This window comes from Physella acuta, unplaced genomic scaffold (assembly GCF_028476545.2).
Source record: "Physella acuta isolate Inbredline_101_S28 unplaced genomic scaffold, ASM2847654v3 ptg000372l, whole genome shotgun sequence".
In the NCBI taxonomy this organism is placed as follows: domain Eukaryota; kingdom Metazoa; phylum Mollusca; class Gastropoda; family Physidae; genus Physella; species Physella acuta.
Genome location: NW_026731891.1, coordinates 276,261 through 297,164, shown reverse-complemented (window position 1 = coordinate 297,164; position 20,904 = coordinate 276,261). Strand labels below are relative to the sequence as shown.

The following is a 20,904-nucleotide window of genomic DNA, read 5'->3' as shown; positions in this document are numbered from 1 at the left end:
TACAGGGGCATGGGCAGAGGGGCAATGTCAGGCAACACTAGAGGGGCATGGGCAGGCAACACTACAGGGGCATGGGCAGGCAACACTAGAGGGGCATGGGCAGGCAACACTAGAGGGGCATGGGCAGGCAACACTAGAGGGGCATGGGCAGGCAACACTAGAGGGGCATGGGCAGAGGGGCATGGGCAGGCAACACTAGAGGGGCATGGGCAGGCAATACTAGAGGGGCATGGGCAGGCAACACTAGAGGGGCATGGGCAGGCAACACTAGAGGGGCATGGGCAGGCAACACTAGAGGGACATGGGCAGAGGGGCATGGGCAGGCAACACTAGAGGGGCATGGGCAGGCAACACTAGAGGGACATGGGCAGGCAACACTAGAGGGGCATGGGCAGAGGGGCATGGGCAGGCAACACTAGAGGGGCATGGGCAGGCAACACTAGAGGGGCATGGGCAGGCAACACTAGAGGGGCATGGGCAGAGGGGCATGGGCAGGCAACACTAGAGGGGCATGGGCAGGCAACACTAGAGGGGCATGGGCAGGCAACACTAGAGGGGCATGGGCAGGCAACACTACAGGGGCATGGGCAGGCAACACTAGAGGGGCATGGGCAGGCAACACTAGAGGGGCATGGGCAGGCAACACTAGAGGGGCATGGGCAGGCAACACTAGAGGGGCATGGGCAGGCAACACTAGAGGGGCATGGGCAGAGGGGCATGGGCAGGCAACACTAGAGGGGCATGGGCAGGCAACACTAGAGGGGCATGGGCAGGCAACACTAGAGGGGCATGGGCAGGCAACACTAGAGGGGCATGGGCAGAGGGGCATTGGCAGGCAACACTAGAGGGGCATGGGCAGGCAACACTAGAGGGGCATGGGCAGAGGGGCATGGGCAGGCAACACTAGAGGGGCATGGGCAGGCAACACTAGAGGGGCATGGGCAGAGGGGCATGGGCAGGCAACACTAGAGGGGCATGGGCAGGCAACACTAGAGGGGCATGGGCAGGCAACACTAGAGGGGCATGGGCAGAGGGGCATGGGCAGGCAACACTAGAGGGGCATTGTCACGCAATACTACAGGGGCATGGGCAGAGGGGCAATGTCAGGCAACACTAGAGGGGCATGGGCAGGCAACACTACAGGGGCATGGGCAGGCAACACTAGAGGGGCATGGGCAGGCAACACTAGAGGGGCATGGGCAGGCAACACTAGAGGGGCATGGGCAGGCAACACTAGAGGGGCATGGGCAGAGGGGCATGGGCAGGCAACACTAGAGGGGCATGGGCAGGCAATACTAGAGGGGCATGGGCAGGCAACACTAGAGGGGCATGGGCAGGCAACACTAGAGGGGCATGGGCAGAGGGGCATGGGCAGGCAACACTAGAGGGGCATGGGCAGGCAATACTAGAGGGGCATGGGCAGGCAACACTAGAGGGGCATGGGCAGACAACACTAGAGGGGCATGGGCAGGCAACACTAGAGGGACATGGGCAGAGGGGCATGGGCAGGCAACACTAGAGGGGCATGGGCAGGCAACACTAGAGGGACATGGGCAGGCAACACTAGAGGGGCATGGGCAGAGGGGCATGGGCAGGCAACACTAGAGGGGCATGGGCAGGCAACACTAGAGGGGCATGGGCAGGCAACACTAGAGGGGCATGGGCAGAGGGGCATGGGCAGGCAACACTAGAGGGGCATGGGCAGGCAACACTAGAGGGACATGGGCAGGCAACACTAGAGGGGCATGGGCAGAGGGGCATGGGCAGGCAACACTAGAGGGGCATGGGCAGGCAACACTAGAGGGGCATGGGCAGGCAACACTAGAGGGGCATGGGCAGAGGGGCATGGGCAGGCAACACTAGAGGGGCATGGGCAGAGGGGCATGGGCAGGCAACACTAGAGGGGCATGGGCAGGCAATACTAGAGGGGCATGGGCAGGCAACACTAGAGGGGAATGGGCAGGCAACACTAGAGGGGCATGGGCAGGCAACACTAGAGGGACATGGGCAGAGGGGCATGGGCAGGCAACACTAGAGGGGCATGGGCAGGCAACACTAGAGGGACATGGGCAGGCAACACTAGAGGGGCATGGGCAGAGGGGCATGGGCAGGCAACACTAGAGGGGCATGGGCAGGCAACACTAGAGGGGCATGGGCAGGCAACACTAGAGGGGCATGGGCAGAGGGGCATGGGCAGGCAACACTAGAGGGGCATGGGCAGGCAACACTAGAGGGGCATGGGCAGGCAACACTAGAGGGGCATGGGCAGGCAACACTAGAGGGGCATGGGCAGGCAACACTAGAGGGGCATGGGCAGGCAACACTAGAGGGGCATGGGCAGGCAACACTACAGGGGCATGGGCAGGCAACACTAGAGGGGCATGGGCAGGCAACACTAGAGGGGCATGGGCAGGCAACACTAGAGGGGCATGTACAGGCAACACTAGAGGGGCATGGGCAGAGGGGCATGGGCAGGCAACACTAGAGGGGCATGGGCAGGCAATACTAGAGGGGCATGGGCAGGCAACACTAGAGGGGCATGGGCAGGCAACACTAGAGGGGCATGGGCAGGCAACACTAGAGGGACATGGGCAGGCAACACTAGAGGGGCATGGGCAGGCAACACTAGAGGGACATGGGCAGGCAACACTAGAGGGGCATGGGCAGAGGGGCATGGGCAGGCAACACTAGAGGGGCATGGGCAGGCAACACTAGAGGGGCATGGGCAGGCAACACTAGAGGGGCATGGGCAGAGGGGCATGGGCAGGCAACACTAGAGGGGCATGGGCAGGCAACACTAGAGGGGCATGGGCAGGCAACACTAGAGGGGCATGGGCAGGCAACACTACAGGGGCATGGGCAGGCAACACTAGAGGGGCATGGGCAGGCAACACTAGAGGGGCATGGGCAGGCAACACTAGAGGGGCATGGGCAGGCAACACTAGAGGGGCATGGGCAGAGGGGCATGGGCAGGCAACACTAGAGGGGCATGGGCAGGCAACACTAGAGGGGCATGGGCAGGCAACACTAGAGGGGCATGTACAGGCAACACTAGAGGGGCATGGGCAGAGGGGCATGGGCAGGCAACACTAGAGGGGCATGGGCAGGCAACACTAGAGGGGCATGGGCAGAGGGGCATGGGCAGGCAACACTAGAGGGGCATGGGCAGGCAACACGGGCATGGGCAGAGGGGCATGGGCAGGCAACACTAGAGGGGCATGGGCAGAGGGGCATGGGCAGGCAACACTAGAGGGGCATTGTCACGCAATACTACAGGGGCATGGGCAGAGGGGCAATGTCAGGCAACACTAGAGGGGCATGGGCAGGCAACACTACAGGGGCATGGGCAGGCAACACTAGAGGGGCATGGGCAGGCAACACTAGAGGGGCATGGGCAGGCAACACTAGAGGGGCATGGGCAGAGGGGCATGGGCAGGCAACACTAGAGGGGCATGGGCAGGCAATACTAGAGGGGCATGGGCAGGCAACACTAGAGGGGCATGGGCAGGCAACACTAGAGGGGCATGGGCAGGCAACACTAGAGGGACATGGGCAGAGGGGCATGGGCAGGCAACACTAGAGGGGCATGGGCAGGCAACACTAGAGGGACATGGGCAGGCAACACTAGAGGGGCATGGGCAGAGGGGCATGGGCAGGCAACACTAGAGGGGCATGGGCAGGCAACACTAGAGGGGCATGGGCAGGCAACACTAGAGGGGCATGGGCAGAGGGGCATGGGCAGGCAACACTAGAGGGGCATGGGCAGGCAACACTAGAGGGACATGGGCAGGCAACACTAGAGGGGCATGGGCAGAGGGGCATGGGCAGGCAACACTAGAGGGGCATGGGCAGGCAACACTAGAGGGGCATGGGCAGGCAACACTAGAGGGGCATGGGCAGAGGGGCATGGGCAGGCAACACTAGAGGGGCATGGGCAGGCAACACTAGAGGGACATGGGCAGGCAACACTAGAGGGGCATGGGCAGAGGGGCATGGGCAGGCAACACTAGAGGGGCATGGGCAGGCAACACTAGAGGGGCATGGGCAGGCAACACTAGAGGGGCATGGGCAGAGGGGCATGGGCAGGCAACACTAGAGGGGCATGGGCAGAGGGGCATGGGCAGGCAACACTAGAGGGGCATGGGCAGGCAATACTAGAGGGGCATGGGCAGGCAACACTAGAGGGGAATGGGCAGGCAACACTAGAGGGGCATGGGCAGGCAACACTAGAGGGACATGGGCAGAGGGGCATGGGCAGGCAACACTAGAGGGGCATGGGCAGGCAACACTAGAGGGACATGGGCAGGCAACACTAGAGGGGCATGGGCAGAGGGGCATGGGCAGGCAACACTAGAGGGGCATGGGCAGGCAACACTAGAGGGGCATGGGCAGTCAACACTAGAGGGGCATGGGCAGAGGGGCATGGGCAGGCAACACTAGAGGGGCATGGGCAGGCAACACTAGAGGGGCATGGGCAGGCAACACTAGAGGGGCATGGGCAGGCAACACTAGAGGGGCATGGGCAGGCAACACTAGAGGGGCATGGGCAGGCAACACTAGAGGGGCATGGGCAGGCAACACTACAGGGGCATGGGCAGGCAACACTAGAGGGGCATGGGCAGGCAACACTAGAGGGGCATGGGCAGGCAACACTAGAGGGGCATGTACAGGCAACACTAGAGGGGCATGGGCAGAGGGGCATGGGCAGGCAACACTAGAGGGGCATGGGCAGGCAATACTAGAGGGGCATGGGCAGGCAACACTAGAGGGGCATGGGCAGGCAACACTAGAGGGGCATGGGCAGGCAACACTAGAGGGACATGGGCAGGCAACACTAGAGGGGCATGGGCAGGCAACACTAGAGGGACATGGGCAGGCAACACTAGAGGGGCATGGGCAGAGGGGCATGGGCAGGCAACACTAGAGGGGCATGGGCAGGCAACACTAGAGGGGCATGGGCAGGCAACACTAGAGGGGCATGGGCAGGCAACACTAGAGGGGCATGGGCAGAGGGGCATGGGCAGGCAACACTAGAGGGGCATGGGCAGGCAACACTAGAGGGGCATGGGCAGGCAACACTAGAGGGGCATGGGCAGGCAACACTACAGGGGCATGGGCAGGCAACACTAGAGGGGCATGGGCAGGCAACACTAGAGGGGCATGGGCAGGCAACACTAGAGGGGCATGGGCAGGCAACACTAGAGGGGCATGGGCAGAGGGGCATGGGCAGGCAACACTAGAGGGGCATGGGCAGGCAACACTAGAGGGGCATGGGCAGGCAACACTAGAGGGGCATGTACAGGCAACACTAGAGGGGCATGGGCAGAGGGGCATGGGCAGGCAACACTAGAGGGGCATGGGCAGGCAACACTTGAGGGGCATGGGCAGAGGGGCATGGGCAGGCAACACTAGAGGGGCATGGGCAGGCAACACGGGCATGGGCAGAGGGGCATGGGCAGGCAACACTAGAGGGGCATGGGCAGAGGGGCATGGGCAGGCAACACTAGAGGGGCATTGTCACGCAATACTACAGGGGCATGGGCAGAGGGGCAATGTCAGGCAACACTAGAGGGGCATGGGCAGGCAACACTACAGGGGCATGGGCAGGCAACACTAGAGGGGCATGGGCAGGCAACACTAGAGGGGCATGGGCAGGCAACACTAGAGGGGCATGGGCAGAGGGGCATGGGCAGGCAACACTAGAGGGGCATGGGCAGGCAATACTAGAGGGGCATGGGCAGGCAACACTAGAGGGGCATGGGCAGGCAACACTAGAGGGGCATGGGCAGGCAACACTAGAGGGACATGGGCAGAGGGGCATGGGCAGGCAACACTAGAGGGGCATGGGCAGGCAACACTAGAGGGACATGGGCAGGCAACACTAGAGGGGCATGGGCAGGCAACACTAGAGGGGCATGGGCAGGCAACACTAGAGGGGCATGGGCAGGCAACACTAGAGGGGCATGGGCAGAGGGGCATGGGCAGGCAACACTAGAGGGGCATGGGCAGGCAACACTAGAGGGACATGGGCAGGCAACACTAGAGGGGCATGGGCAGAGGGGCATGGGCAGGCAACACTAGAGGGGCATGGGCAGGCAACACTAGAGGGGCATGGGCAGGCAACACTAGAGGGGCATGGGCAGAGGGGCATGGGCAGGCAACACTAGAGGGGCATGGGCAGGCAACACTAGAGGGGCATGGGCAGAGGGGCATGGGCAGGCAACACTAGAGGGGCATGGGCAGGCAACACTAGAGGGGCATGGGCAGGCAACACTAGAGGGACATGGGCAGAGGGGCATGGGCAGGCAACACTAGAGGGGCATGGGCAGGCAACACTAGAGGGACATGGGCAGGCAACACTAGAGGGGCATGGGCAGGCAACACTAGAGGGGCATGGGCAGGCAACACTAGAGGGGCATGGGCAGGCAACACTAGAGGGGCATGGGCAGAGGGGCATGGGCAGGCAACACTAGAGGGGCATGGGCAGGCAACACTAGAGGGGCATGGGCAGGCAACACTACAGGGGCATGGGCAGGCAACACTAGAGGGGCATGGGCAGGCAACACTAGAGGGGCATGGGCAGGCAACACTAGAGGGGCATGGGCAGGCAACACTACAGGGGCATGGGCAGGCAACACTAGAGGGGCATGGGCAGGCAACACTAGAGGGGCATGGGCAGGCAACACTAGAGGGGCATGTACAGGCAACACTAGAGGGGCATGGGCAGAGGGGCATGGGCAGGCAACACTAGAGGGGCATGGGCAGGCAACACTAGAGGGGCATGGGCAGGCAACACTAGAGGGGCATGTACAGGCAACACTAGAGGGGCATGGGCAGGCAACACTAGAGGGGCATGGGCAGGCAACACTAGAGGGGCATGGGCAGAGGGGCATGGGCAGGCAACACTAGAGGGGCATGGGCAGGCAACACTAGAGGGGCATGGGCAGAGGGGCATGGGCAGGCAACACTAGAGGGGCATGGGCAGAGGGGCATGGGCAGGCAACACTAGAGGGGCATGGGCAGGCAACACTAGAGGGGCATGGTCAGGCAACACTACAGGGGCATGGGCAGGCAACACTACAGGGGCATGGGCAGGCAACACTAGAGGGGCATGGGCAGAGGGGCATGGGCAGGCAACACTAGAGGGGCATGGGCAGGCAATACTAGAGGGGCATGGGCAGGCAACACTAGAGGGGCATGGGCAGGCAACACTAGAGGGACATGGGCAGGCAACACTAGAGGGGCATGGGCAGAGGGGCATGGGCAGGCAACACTAGAGGGGCATGGGCAGGCAACACTAGAGGGGCATGGGCAGAGGGGCATGGGCAGGCAACACTAGAGGGACATGGGCAGGCAACACTAGAGGGGCATGGGCAGAGGGGCATGGGCAGGCAACACTAGAGGGGCATTGTCAGGCAATACTAGAGGGGCATGGGCAGGCAACACTAGAGGGGCATGGGCAGGCAACACTAGAGGGGCATGGGCAGAGGGGCATGGGCAGGCAACACTAGAGGGGCATGGGCAGGCAACACTAGAGGGGCATGGGCAGGCAACACTAGAGGGGCATGGGCAGAGGGGCATGGGCAGGCAACACTAGAGGGGCATGGGCAGGCAACACTAGAGGGGCATGGGCAGGCAACACTACAGGGCATGGGCAGGCAACACTACAGGGGCATGGGCAGGCAACACTAGAGGGGCATGGGCAGGCAACACTAGAGGGGCATGGGCAGGCAACACTACAGGGGCATGGGCAGGCAACACTAGAGGGGCATGGGCAGGCAACACTAGAGGGGCATGGGCAGGCAACACTAGAGGGGCATGTACAGGCAACACTAGAGGGGCATGGGCAGAGGGGCATGGGCAGGCAACACTAGAGGGGCATGGGCAGGCAACACTAGAGGGGCATGGGCAGGCAACACTAGAGGGGCATGTACAGGCAACACTAGAGGGGCATGGGCAGAGGGGCATGGGCAGGCAACACTAGAGGGGCATGGGCAGGCAACACTAGAGGGGCATGGGCAGAGGGGCATGGGCAGGCAACACTAGAGGGGCATGGGCAGGCAACACTAGAGGGGCATGGGCAGAGGGGCATGGGCAGGCAACACTAGAGGGGCATGGGCAGAGGGGCATGGGCAGGCAACACTAGAGGGGCATGGGCAGGCAACACTAGAGGGGCATGGGCAGGCAACACTACAGGGGCATGGGCAGGCAACACTACAGGGGCATGGGCAGGCAACACTAGAGGGGCATGGGCAGAGGGGCATGGGCAGGCAACACTAGAGGGGCATGGGCAGGCAATACTAGAGGGGCATGGGCAGGCAACACTAGAGGGGCATGGGCAGGCAACACTAGAGGGACATGGGCAGGCAACACTAGAGGGGCATGGGCAGAGGGGCATGGGCAGGCAACACTAGAGGGGCATGGGCAGGCAACACTAGAGGGGCATGGGCAGGCAACACTAGAGGGGCATGGGCAGGCAACACTAGAGGGACATGGGCAGGCAACACTAGAGGGGCATGGGCAGGCAACACTAGAGGGGCATGGGCAGGCAACACTAGAGGGGCATGGGCAGGCAACACTAGAGGGACATGGGCAGGCAACACTAGAGGGGCATGGGCAGGCAACACTAGAGGGGCATGGGCAGAGGGGCATGGGCAGGCAACACTAGAGGGGCATGGGCAGGCAACACTAGAGGGGCATGGGCAGGCAACACTAGAGGGACATGGGCAGGCAACACTAGAGGGGCATTGTCAGGCAATACTACAGGGGCATGGGCAGAGGGGCATGGGCAGGCAACACAAGAGGGGCATGGGCAGGCAACACTAAAGGGGCAATGTCAGGCAACACTAGAGGGGCATGGGCAGGCAACACTAGAGGGGCATGGGCAGGCAACACTAGAGGGGCATGGGCAGGCAACACTAGAGGGGCAATGTCAGGCAACACTAGAGGGGCATGGGCAGGCAACACTAGAGGGGCAATGTCAGGCAACACTAGAGGGGCATGGGCAGGCAACACTAGAGGGGCATGGGCAGGCAACACTAGAGGGGCATGGGCAGGCAACACTAGAGGGGCATGGGCAGGCAACACTAGAGGGGCATGGGCAGAGGGGCATGGGCAGGCAACACTAGAGGGGCATGGGCAGGCAACACTAGAGGGGCATGGGCAGGCAACACTAGAGGGGCATGGGCAGGCAACACTAGAGGGGCATGGGCAGAGGGGCATGGGCAGGCAACACTAGAGGGGCATGGGCAGGCAACACTAGAGGGGCATGGGCAGAGGGGCATGGGCAGGCAACACTAGAGGGGCATGGGCAGGCAACACTAGAGGGGCATGGGCAGGCAACACTAGAGGGGCATGGGCAGAGGGGCATGGGCAGGCAACACTAGAGGGGCATGGGCAGGCAACACTAGAGGGGCATGGGCAGGCAACACTAGAGGGGCATGGGCAGAGGGGCATGGGCAGGCAACACTAGAGGGGCATTGTCACGCAATACTACAGGGGCATGGGCAGAGGGGCAATGTCAGGCAACACTAGAGGGGCATGGGCAGGCAACACTACAGGGGCATGGGCAGGCAACACTAGAGGGGCATGGGCAGGCAACACTAGAGGGGCATGGGCAGGCAACACTAGAGGGGCATGGGCAGGCAACACTAGAGGGGCATGGGCAGAGGGGCATGGGCAGGCAACACTAGAGGGGCATGGGCAGGCAATACTAGAGGGGCATGGGCAGGCAACACTAGAGGGGCATGGGCAGGCAACACTAGAGGGGCATGGGCAGGCAACACTAGAGGGACATGGGCAGAGGGGCATGGGCAGGCAACACTAGAGGGGCATGGGCAGGCAACACTAGAGGGACATGGGCAGGCAACACTAGAGGGGCATGGGCAGAGGGGCATGGGCAGGCAACACTAGAGGGGCATGGGCAGGCAACACTAGAGGGGCATGGGCAGGCAACACTAGAGGGGCATGGGCAGAGGGGCATGGGCAGGCAACACTAGAGGGGCATGGGCAGGCAACACTAGAGGGGCACGGGCAGGCAACACTAGAGGGGCATGGGCAGGCAACACTACAGGGGCATGGGCAGGCAACACTAGAGGGGCATGGGCAGGCAACACTAGAGGGGCATGGGCAGGCAACACTAGAGGGGCATGGGCAGGCAACACTAGAGGGGCATGGGCAGGCAACACTAGAGGGGCATGGGCAGAGGGGCATGGGCAGGCAACACTAGAGGGGCATGGGCAGGCAACACTAGAGGGGCATGGGCAGGCAACACTAGAGGGGCATGGGCAGGCAACACTAGAGGGGCATGGGCAGAGGGGCATTGGCAGGCAACACTAGAGGGGCATGGGCAGGCAACACTAGAGGGGCATGGGCAGAGGGGCATGGGCAGGCAACACTAGAGGGGCATGGGCAGGCAACACTAGAGGGGCATGGGCAGAGGGGCATGGGCAGGCAACACTAGAGGGGCATGGGCAGGCAACACTAGAGGGGCATGGGCAGGCAACACTAGAGGGGCATGGGCAGAGGGGCATGGGCAGGCAACACTAGAGGGGCATTGTCACGCAATACTACAGGGGCATGGGCAGAGGGGCAATGTCAGGCAACACTAGAGGGGCATGGGCAGGCAACACTACAGGGGCATGGGCAGGCAACACTAGAGGGGCATGGGCAGGCAACACTAGAGGGGCATGGGCAGGCAACACTAGAGGGGCATGGGCAGGCAACACTAGAGGGGCATGGGCAGAGGGGCATGGGCAGGCAACACTAGAGGGGCATGGGCAGGCAATACTAGAGGGGCATGGGCAGGCAACACTAGAGGGGCATGGGCAGGCAACACTAGAGGGGCATGGGCAGAGGGGCATGGGCAGGCAACACTAGAGGGGCATGGGCAGGCAATACTAGAGGGGCATGGGCAGGCAACACTAGAGGGGCATGGGCAGACAACACTAGAGGGGCATGGGCAGGCAACACTAGAGGGACATGGGCAGAGGGGCATGGGCAGGCAACACTAGAGGGGCATGGGCAGGCAACACTAGAGGGACATGGGCAGGCAACACTAGAGGGGCATGGGCAGAGGGGCATGGGCAGGCAACACTAGAGGGGCATGGGCAGGCAACACTAGAGGGGCATGGGCAGGCAACACTAGAGGGGCATGGGCAGAGGGGCATGGGCAGGCAACACTAGAGGGGCATGGGCAGGCAACACTAGAGGGACATGGGCAGGCAACACTAGAGGGGCATGGGCAGAGGGGCATGGGCAGGCAACACTAGAGGGGCATGGGCAGGCAACACTAGAGGGGCATGGGCAGGCAACACTAGAGGGGCATGGGCAGAGGGGCATGGGCAGGCAACACTAGAGGGGCATGGGCAGAGGGGCATGGGCAGGCAACACTAGAGGGGCATGGGCAGGCAATACTAGAGGGGCATGGGCAGGCAACACTAGAGGGGAATGGGCAGGCAACACTAGAGGGGCATGGGCAGGCAACACTAGAGGGACATGGGCAGAGGGGCATGGGCAGGCAACACTAGAGGGGCATGGGCAGGCAACACTAGAGGGACATGGGCAGGCAACACTAGAGGGGCATGGGCAGAGGGGCATGGGCAGGCAACACTAGAGGGGCATGGGCAGGCAACACTAGAGGGGCATGGGCAGGCAACACTAGAGGGGCATGGGCAGAGGGGCATGGGCAGGCAACACTAGAGGGGCATGGGCAGGCAACACTAGAGGGGCATGGGCAGGCAACACTAGAGGGGCATGGGCAGGCAACACTAGAGGGGCATGGGCAGGCAACACTAGAGGGGCATGGGCAGGCAACACTAGAGGGGCATGGGCAGGCAACACTACAGGGGCATGGGCAGGCAACACTAGAGGGGCATGGGCAGGCAACACTAGAGGGGCATGGGCAGGCAACACTAGAGGGGCATGTACAGGCAACACTAGAGGGGCATGGGCAGAGGGGCATGGGCAGGCAACACTAGAGGGGCATGGGCAGGCAATACTAGAGGGGCATGGGCAGGCAACACTAGAGGGGCATGGGCAGGCAACACTAGAGGGGCATGGGCAGGCAACACTAGAGGGACATGGGCAGGCAACACTAGAGGGGCATGGGCAGGCAACACTAGAGGGACATGGGCAGGCAACACTAGAGGGGCATGGGCAGAGGGGCATGGGCAGGCAACACTAGAGGGGCATGGGCAGGCAACACTAGAGGGGCATGGGCAGGCAACACTAGAGGGGCATGGGCAGAGGGGCATGGGCAGGCAACACTAGAGGGGCATGGGCAGGCAACACTAGAGGGGCATGGGCAGGCAACACTAGAGGGGCATGGGCAGGCAACACTACAGGGGCATGGGCAGGCAACACTAGAGGGGCATGGGCAGGCAACACTAGAGGGGCATGGGCAGGCAACACTAGAGGGGCATGGGCAGGCAACACTAGAGGGGCATGGGCAGAGGGGCATGGGCAGGCAACACTAGAGGGGCATGGGCAGGCAACACTAGAGGGGCATGGGCAGGCAACACTAGAGGGGCATGTACAGGCAACACTAGAGGGGCATGGGCAGAGGGGCATGGGCAGGCAACACTAGAGGGGCATGGGCAGGCAACACTAGAGGGGCATGGGCAGAGGGGCATGGGCAGGCAACACTAGAGGGGCATGGGCAGGCAACACGGGCATGGGCAGAGGGGCATGGGCAGGCAACACTAGAGGGGCATGGGCAGAGGGGCATGGGCAGGCAACACTAGAGGGGCATTGTCACGCAATACTACAGGGGCATGGGCAGAGGGGCAATGTCAGGCAACACTAGAGGGGCATGGGCAGGCAACACTACAGGGGCATGGGCAGGCAACACTAGAGGGGCATGGGCAGGCAACACTAGAGGGGCATGGGCAGGCAACACTAGAGGGGCATGGGCAGAGGGGCATGGGCAGGCAACACTAGAGGGGCATGGGCAGGCAATACTAGAGGGGCATGGGCAGGCAACACTAGAGGGGCATGGGCAGGCAACACTAGAGGGGCATGGGCAGGCAACACTAGAGGGACATGGGCAGAGGGGCATGGGCAGGCAACACTAGAGGGGCATGGGCAGGCAACACTAGAGGGACATGGGCAGGCAACACTAGAGGGGCATGGGCAGAGGGGCATGGGCAGGCAACACTAGAGGGGCATGGGCAGGCAACACTAGAGGGGCATGGGCAGGCAACACTAGAGGGGCATGGGCAGAGGGGCATGGGCAGGCAACACTAGAGGGGCATGGGCAGGCAACACTAGAGGGACATGGGCAGGCAACACTAGAGGGGCATGGGCAGAGGGGCATGGGCAGGCAACACTAGAGGGGCATGGGCAGGCAACACTAGAGGGGCATGGGCAGGCAACACTAGAGGGGCATGGGCAGAGGGGCATGGGCAGGCAACACTAGAGGGGCATGGGCAGGCAACACTAGAGGGACATGGGCAGGCAACACTAGAGGGGCATGGGCAGAGGGGCATGGGCAGGCAACACTAGAGGGGCATGGGCAGGCAACACTAGAGGGGCATGGGCAGGCAACACTAGAGGGGCATGGGCAGAGGGGCATGGGCAGGCAACACTAGAGGGGCATGGGCAGAGGGGCATGGGCAGGCAACACTAGAGGGGCATGGGCAGGCAATACTAGAGGGGCATGGGCAGGCAACACTAGAGGGGAATGGGCAGGCAACACTAGAGGGGCATGGGCAGGCAACACTAGAGGGACATGGGCAGAGGGGCATGGGCAGGCAACACTAGAGGGGCATGGGCAGGCAACACTAGAGGGACATGGGCAGGCAACACTAGAGGGGCATGGGCAGAGGGGCATGGGCAGGCAACACTAGAGGGGCATGGGCAGGCAACACTAGAGGGGCATGGGCAGTCAACACTAGAGGGGCATGGGCAGAGGGGCATGGGCAGGCAACACTAGAGGGGCATGGGCAGGCAACACTAGAGGGGCATGGGCAGGCAACACTAGAGGGGCATGGGCAGGCAACACTAGAGGGGCATGGGCAGGCAACACTAGAGGGGCATGGGCAGGCAACACTAGAGGGGCATGGGCAGGCAACACTACAGGGGCATGGGCAGGCAACACTAGAGGGGCATGGGCAGGCAACACTAGAGGGGCATGGGCAGGCAACACTAGAGGGGCATGTACAGGCAACACTAGAGGGGCATGGGCAGAGGGGCATGGGCAGGCAACACTAGAGGGGCATGGGCAGGCAATACTAGAGGGGCATGGGCAGGCAACACTAGAGGGGCATGGGCAGGCAACACTAGAGGGACATGGGCAGGCAACACTAGAGGGGCATGGGCAGGCAACACTAGAGGGACATGGGCAGGCAACACTAGAGGGGCATGGGCAGAGGGGCATGGGCAGGCAACACTAGAGGGGCATGGGCAGGCAACACTAGAGGGGCATGGGCAGGCAACACTAGAGGGGCATGGGCAGGCAACACTAGAGGGGCATGGGCAGAGGGGCATGGGCAGGCAACACTAGAGGGGCATGGGCAGGCAACACTAGAGGGGCATGGGCAGGCAACACTAGAGGGGCATGGGCAGGCAACACTACAGGGGCATGGGCAGGCAACACTAGAGGGGCATGGGCAGGCAACACTAGAGGGGCATGGGCAGGCAACACTAGAGGGGCATGGGCAGGCAACACTAGAGGGGCATGGGCAGAGGGGCATGGGCAGGCAACACTAGAGGGGCATGGGCAGGCAACACTAGAGGGGCATGGGCAGGCAACACTAGAGGGGCATGTACAGGCAACACTAGAGGGGCATGGGCAGAGGGGCATGGGCAGGCAACACTAGAGGGGCATGGGCAGGCAACACTTGAGGGGCATGGGCAGAGGGGCATGGGCAGGCAACACTAGAGGGGCATGGGCAGGCAACACGGGCATGGGCAGAGGGGCATGGGCAGGCAACACTAGAGGGGCATGGGCAGAGGGGCATGGGCAGGCAACACTAGAGGGGCATTGTCACGCAATACTACAGGGGCATGGGCAGAGGGGCAATGTCAGGCAACACTAGAGGGGCATGGGCAGGCAACACTACAGGGGCATGGGCAGGCAACACTAGAGGGGCATGGGCAGGCAACACTAGAGGGGCATGGGCAGGCAACACTAGAGGGGCATGGGCAGAGGGGCATGGGCAGGCAACACTAGAGGGGCATGGGCAGGCAATACTAGAGGGGCATGGGCAGGCAACACTAGAGGGGCATGGGCAGGCAACACTAGAGGGGCATGGGCAGGCAACACTAGAGGGACATGGGCAGAGGGGCATGGGCAGGCAACACTAGAGGGGCATGGGCAGGCAACACTAGAGGGACATGGGCAGGCAACACTAGAGGGGCATGGGCAGAGGGGCATGGGCAGGCAACACTAGAGGGGCATGGGCAGGCAACACTAGAGGGGCATGGGCAGGCAACACTAGAGGGGCATGGGCAGAGGGGCATGGGCAGGCAACACTAGAGGGGCATGGGCAGGCAACACTAGAGGGACATGGGCAGGCAACACTAGAGGGGCATGGGCAGAGGGGCATGGGCAGGCAACACTAGAGGGGCATGGGCAGGCAACACTAGAGGGGCATGGGCAGGCAACACTAGAGGGGCATGGGCAGAGGGGCATGGGCAGGCAACACTAGAGGGGCATGGGCAGGCAACACTAGAGGGGCATGGGCAGAGGGGCATGGGCAGGCAACACTAGAGGGGCATGGGCAGGCAACACTAGAGGGGCATGGGCAGGCAACACTAGAGGGGCATGGGCAGGCAACACTAGAGGGGCATGGGCAGGCAACACTAGAGGGACATGGGCAGGCAACACTAGAGGGGCATGGGCAGGCAACACTAGAGGGGCATGGGCAGGCAACACTAGAGGGGCATGGGCAGGCAACACTAGAGGGGCATGGGCAGAGGGGCATGGGCAGGCAACACTAGAGGGGCATGGGCAGGCAACACTAGAGGGGCATGGGCAGGCAACACTACAGGGGCATGGGCAGGCAACACTAGAGGGGCATGGGCAGGCAACACTAGAGGGGCATGGGCAGGCAACACTAGAGGGGCATGGGCAGGCAACACTACAGGGGCATGGGCAGGCAACACTAGAGGGGCATGGGCAGGCAACACTAGAGGGGCATGGGCAGGCAACACTAGAGGGGCATGTACAGGCAACACTAGAGGGGCATGGGCAGAGGGGCATGGGCAGGCAACACTAGAGGGGCATGGGCAGGCAACACTAGAGGGGCATGGGCAGGCAACACTAGAGGGGCATGTACAGGCAACACTAGAGGGGCATGGGCAGAGGGGCATGGGCAGGCAACACTAGAGGGGCATGGGCAGGCAACACTAGAGGGGCATGGGCAGAGGGGCATGGGCAGGCAACACTAGAGGGGCATGGGCAGGCAACACTAGAGGGGCATGGGCAGAGGGGCATGGGCAGGCAACACTAGAGGGGCATGGGCAGAGGGGCATGGGCAGGCAACACTAGAGGGGCATGGGCAGGCAACACTAGAGGGGCATGGGCAGGCAACACTACAGGGGCATGGGCAGGCAACACTACAGGGGCATGGGCAGGCAACACTAGAGGGGCATGGGCAGAGGGGCATGGGCAGGCAACACTAGAGGGGCATGGGCAGGCAATACTAGAGGGGCATGGGCAGGCAACACTAGAGGGGCATGGGCAGGCAACACTAGAGGGACATGGGCAGGCAACACTAGAGGGGCATGGGCAGAGGGGCATGGGCAGGCAACACTAGAGGGGCATGGGCAGGCAACACTAGAGGGGCATGGGCAGAGGGGCATGGGCAGGCAACACTAGAGGGACATGGGCAGGCAACACTAGAGGGGCATGGGCAGAGGGGCATGGGCAGGCAACACTAGAGGGGCATTGTCAGGCAATACTAGAGGGGCATGGGCAGGCAACACTAGAGGGGCATGGGCAGGCAACACTAGAGGGGCATGGGCAGAGGGGCATGGGCAGGCAACACTAGAGGGGCATGGGCAGGCAACACTAGAGGGGCATGGGCAGGCAACACTAGAGGGGCATGGGCAGAGGGGCATGGGCAGGCAACACTAGAGGGGCATGGGCAGGCAACACTAGAGGGGCATGGGCAGGCAACACTACAGGGCATGGGCAGGCAACACTACAGGGGCATGGGCAGGCAACACTAGAGGGGCATGGGCAGGCAACACTAGAGGGGCATGGGCAGGCAACACTACAGGGGCATGGGCAGGCAACACTAGAGGGGCATGGGCAGGCAACACTAGAGGGGCATGGGCAGGCAACACTAGAGGGGCATGTACAGGCAACACTAGAGGGGCATGGGCAGAGGGGCATGGGCAGGCAACACTAGAGGGGCATGGGCAGGCAACACTAGAGGGGCATGGGCAGGCAACACTAGAGGGGCATGTACAGGCAACACTAGAGGGGCATGGGCAGAGGGGCATGGGCAGGCAACACTAGAGGGGCATGGGCAGGCAACACTAGAGGGGCATGGGCAGAGGGGCATGGGCAGGCAACACTAGAGGGGCATGGGCAGGCAACACTAGAGGGGCATGGGCAGAGGGGCATGGGCAGGCAACACTAGAGGGGCATGGGCAGAGGGGCATGGGCAGGCAACACTAGAGGGGCATGGGCAGGCAACACTAGAGGGGCATGGGCAGGCAACACTACAGGGGCATGGGCAGGCAACACTACAGGGGCATGGGCAGGCAACACTAGAGGGGCATGGGCAGAGGGGCATGGGCAGGCAACACTAGAGGGGCATGGGCAGGCAATACTAGAGGGGCATGGGCAGGCAACACTAGAGGGGCATGGGCAGGCAACACTAGAGGGACATGGGCAGGCAACACTAGAGGGGCATGGGCAGAGGGGCATGGGCAGGCAACACTAGAGGGGCATGGGCAGGCAACACTAGAGGGGCATGGGCAGAGGGGCATGGGCAGGCAACACTAGAGGGACATGGGCAGGCAACACTAGAGGGGCATGGGCAGAGGGGCATGGGCAGGCAACACTAGAGGGGCATTGTCAGGCAATACTAGAGGGGCAATGTCAGGCAACACTAGAGGGGCATTGTCAGGCAATACTAGAGGGGCAATGTCAGGCAACACTAGAGGGGCATGGGCAGGCAACACTAGAGGGGCATGGGCAGAGGGGCATGGGCAGGCAACACTAGAGGGGCATTGTCAGGCAATACTAGAGGGGCATGGGCAGGCAACACTAGAGGGGCATGGGCAGGCAACACTAGAGGGGCATTGTCAGGCAACACTAGAGGGGCATGGGCAGGCAACACTAGAGGGGCATGGGCAGGCAACACTAGAGGGGCATGGGCAGAGGGGCATGGGCAGGCAAATCTAGAAGGGCATGGGCAGGCAATGCTAGAGGGACTCGCTGTATACAAGTAAGACTCGAGGTGCAGTTAACAGTTTATTCTTGTTTCAGGGGTAAAGGAGATTACTTTCGACTAGGCCATGGAACAGATGCTCATGTGCGCAAACCTCAACTGGTGGAGAGCCTTAAAGGGAAGAAAATTATCCATGTCTCTGTTGGTGCTCTACATTGTTTAGCTGTTACTGATACTGGCCAGGTGAGTCTTTGTTAGCTGGCCAGGTGAGTCTTTGTTAGCTGGCTAGGTGCCAGGTGAGTCTTTGTTAGCTGGCCAGGTGCCAGGTGAGTCTTTGTTAGCTGGCCAGGTGCCAGGTGAGTCTTTGTTAGCTGGCCAGGTGAGTCTTTGTTAGCTGGCCAGGTGAGTCTTTGTTAGCTGGCCAGGTGAGTCTTTGTTAGCTGGCCAGGTGAGTCTTTGTTAGCTGGCTTGGTGCCAGGTGAGTCTTTGTTAGCTGGCCAGGTGCCAGGTGAGTCTTTGATAGCTGGCCAGGTGAGTCTTTGTTAGCTGGCCAGGTGAGTCTTTGTTAGCTGGCCAGGTGAGTCTTTGTTAGCTGGCTAGGTGCCAGGTGAGTCTTTGTTAGCTGGCCAGGTGCCAGGTGAGTCTTTGATAGCTGGCCAGGTGAGTCTTTGTTAGCTGGCCAGGTGCCAGGTCTTTAATAGCTGCGTCAGGTGAGTCTGTCTCTATTGGGTCTGGTGTATACTTACTGTCTGTCTCCATTAGGTCTGGGCTTGGGGTGACAATGACCATGGCCAACAAGGCAATGGGACAACAACAGTCAACAGAAAGGCAGCACTAGTGCTGGGGACAGAAGGCTACAAGATAACACGAGTGGCTTGTGGCTCTTCTCATAGTGTAGCCTGGGCTGTCACTGGATACTCAATGCCCACATCACATGAGCCAGTGCTCTTCTCTGCTTCTAAAGACCCATTGGGAGCCACTGTCTTAGGTTAGTGTCATCTCATCCACCTATCTGGCCTAACCCACTGTCTTAGGTTAGTGTCATCTCATCCACCTATCTGGCCTAACCCACTGTCTTAGGTTAGTGTCATCTCATCCACCTATCTGGACTAACCCACTGTCTTAGGTTAGTGTCATCTCATCCACCTATCTGGACTAACCCTAACCCACTGCCTTAGGTTAGTGTCATCTCATCCACCTATCTGGCCTAACCCTAACCCACTGTCTTAGGTTAGTGTCATCTCATCCACCTATCTGGCCTAACCCTAACCCACTGTCTTAGGTTAGTGTCATCTCATCCACCTATCTGGCCTAACCCTAACCCACTGTCTTAGGTTAGTGTCATCTCATCCACCTATCTGGCCTAACCCTAACCCACTGTCTTAGGTTAGTGTCATCTCATCCACCTATCTGGCCTAACCCTAACCCACTGTCTTAGGTTAGTGTCATCTCATCCACCTATCTGGCCTAACCCACTGTCTTAGGTTAGTGTCATCTCATCCACCTATCTGGACTAACCCACTGTCTTAGGTTAGTGTCATCTCATCCACCTATCTGGCCTAACCCTAACCCACTGTCTTAGGTTAGTGTCATCTCATCCACCTATCTGGCCTAACCCTAACCCACTGTCTTAGGTTAGTGTCATCTCATCCACCTATCTGGCCTAACCCTAACCCACTGTCTTAGGTTAGTGTCATCTCATCCACCTATCTGGCCTAACCCTAACCCACTGTCTTAGGTTAGTGTCATCTCATCCACCTATCTAGCCTAACCCTAACCCACTGTCTTAGGTTAGTGTCATCACATCCACCTATCTGGCCTAACCTTAACCCACTGCCTTAGGTTAGTGTCATCTCATCCACCTATATGCCCTAATCCACTGTTTAACCCACCTTCCACCTTTAGGTCTCTCTGATGAGAAGGATGAAACTGTCAATATTACTCCCAAAGATTTAAGTAACCGAGATAAAAGCAGCCGACCATCCTTATCCAAGATTATACTTTATATGGACTCAACCCTGGAAAAACAACGTGCATTGAACCATGTCCTTAATGCCTTGCAGATCAAATATGTCAGGTCAGCAGTTGTATGTCTGGTCTTTCATAGTGGTCTGTCATGAGATGCCATAGTGGTCTGTCATGAGATGCCATAGTGGTCTGTCATGAGATGCCATAGTAGTTTGTTTATTTCCAGAGATGCCAAAGTAGTTTGTTTATTTCCAGAGATACGAAAGTAGTTTGTTTATTTCCAGAGATGCGAAAGTAGTTTGTTTATTTCCAGAGATGCTAAAGTAGTTTGTTTATTTCCAGAGATGCCATAGTAGTTTGTTTATTTCCAGAGATGCCATAGTAGTTTGTTTATTTCCAGAGATGCCAAAGTAGTTTGTTTATTTCCAGAGATGCCAAAGTAGTTTGTTTATTTCCAGAGATGCCATAGTAGTTTGTTTATTTCCAGAGATGCCAAAGTAGTTTGTTTATTTCCAGAGATGCCAAAGTAGTTTGTTTATTTCCAGAGATGCCATAGTAATTTGTTTATTTCCAGAGATGCCAAAGTAGT

General features: G+C 60.6%; 1 protein-coding gene across 5 annotated transcripts in view; it reads left to right on the top strand.

Moving 5' to 3' along the window:
- Positions 1 to 20,904, top strand: part of LOC131941744 (E3 ubiquitin-protein ligase HERC2) — a 216,560-nt gene that overhangs the window by 149,662 nt on the left and 45,994 nt on the right. For all 5 annotated transcript variants that reach the window (XM_059301211.1, XM_059301212.1, XM_059301209.1 and 2 more), the window contains 3 exons: positions 18,446 to 18,590; positions 19,110 to 19,335; positions 20,253 to 20,424. In XM_059301211.1, the coding sequence (XP_059157194.1) occupies positions 18,446 to 18,590; positions 19,110 to 19,335; positions 20,253 to 20,424 (543 nt within the window). The remainder of the gene's footprint in view (positions 1 to 18,445; positions 18,591 to 19,109; positions 19,336 to 20,252; positions 20,425 to 20,904) is intronic.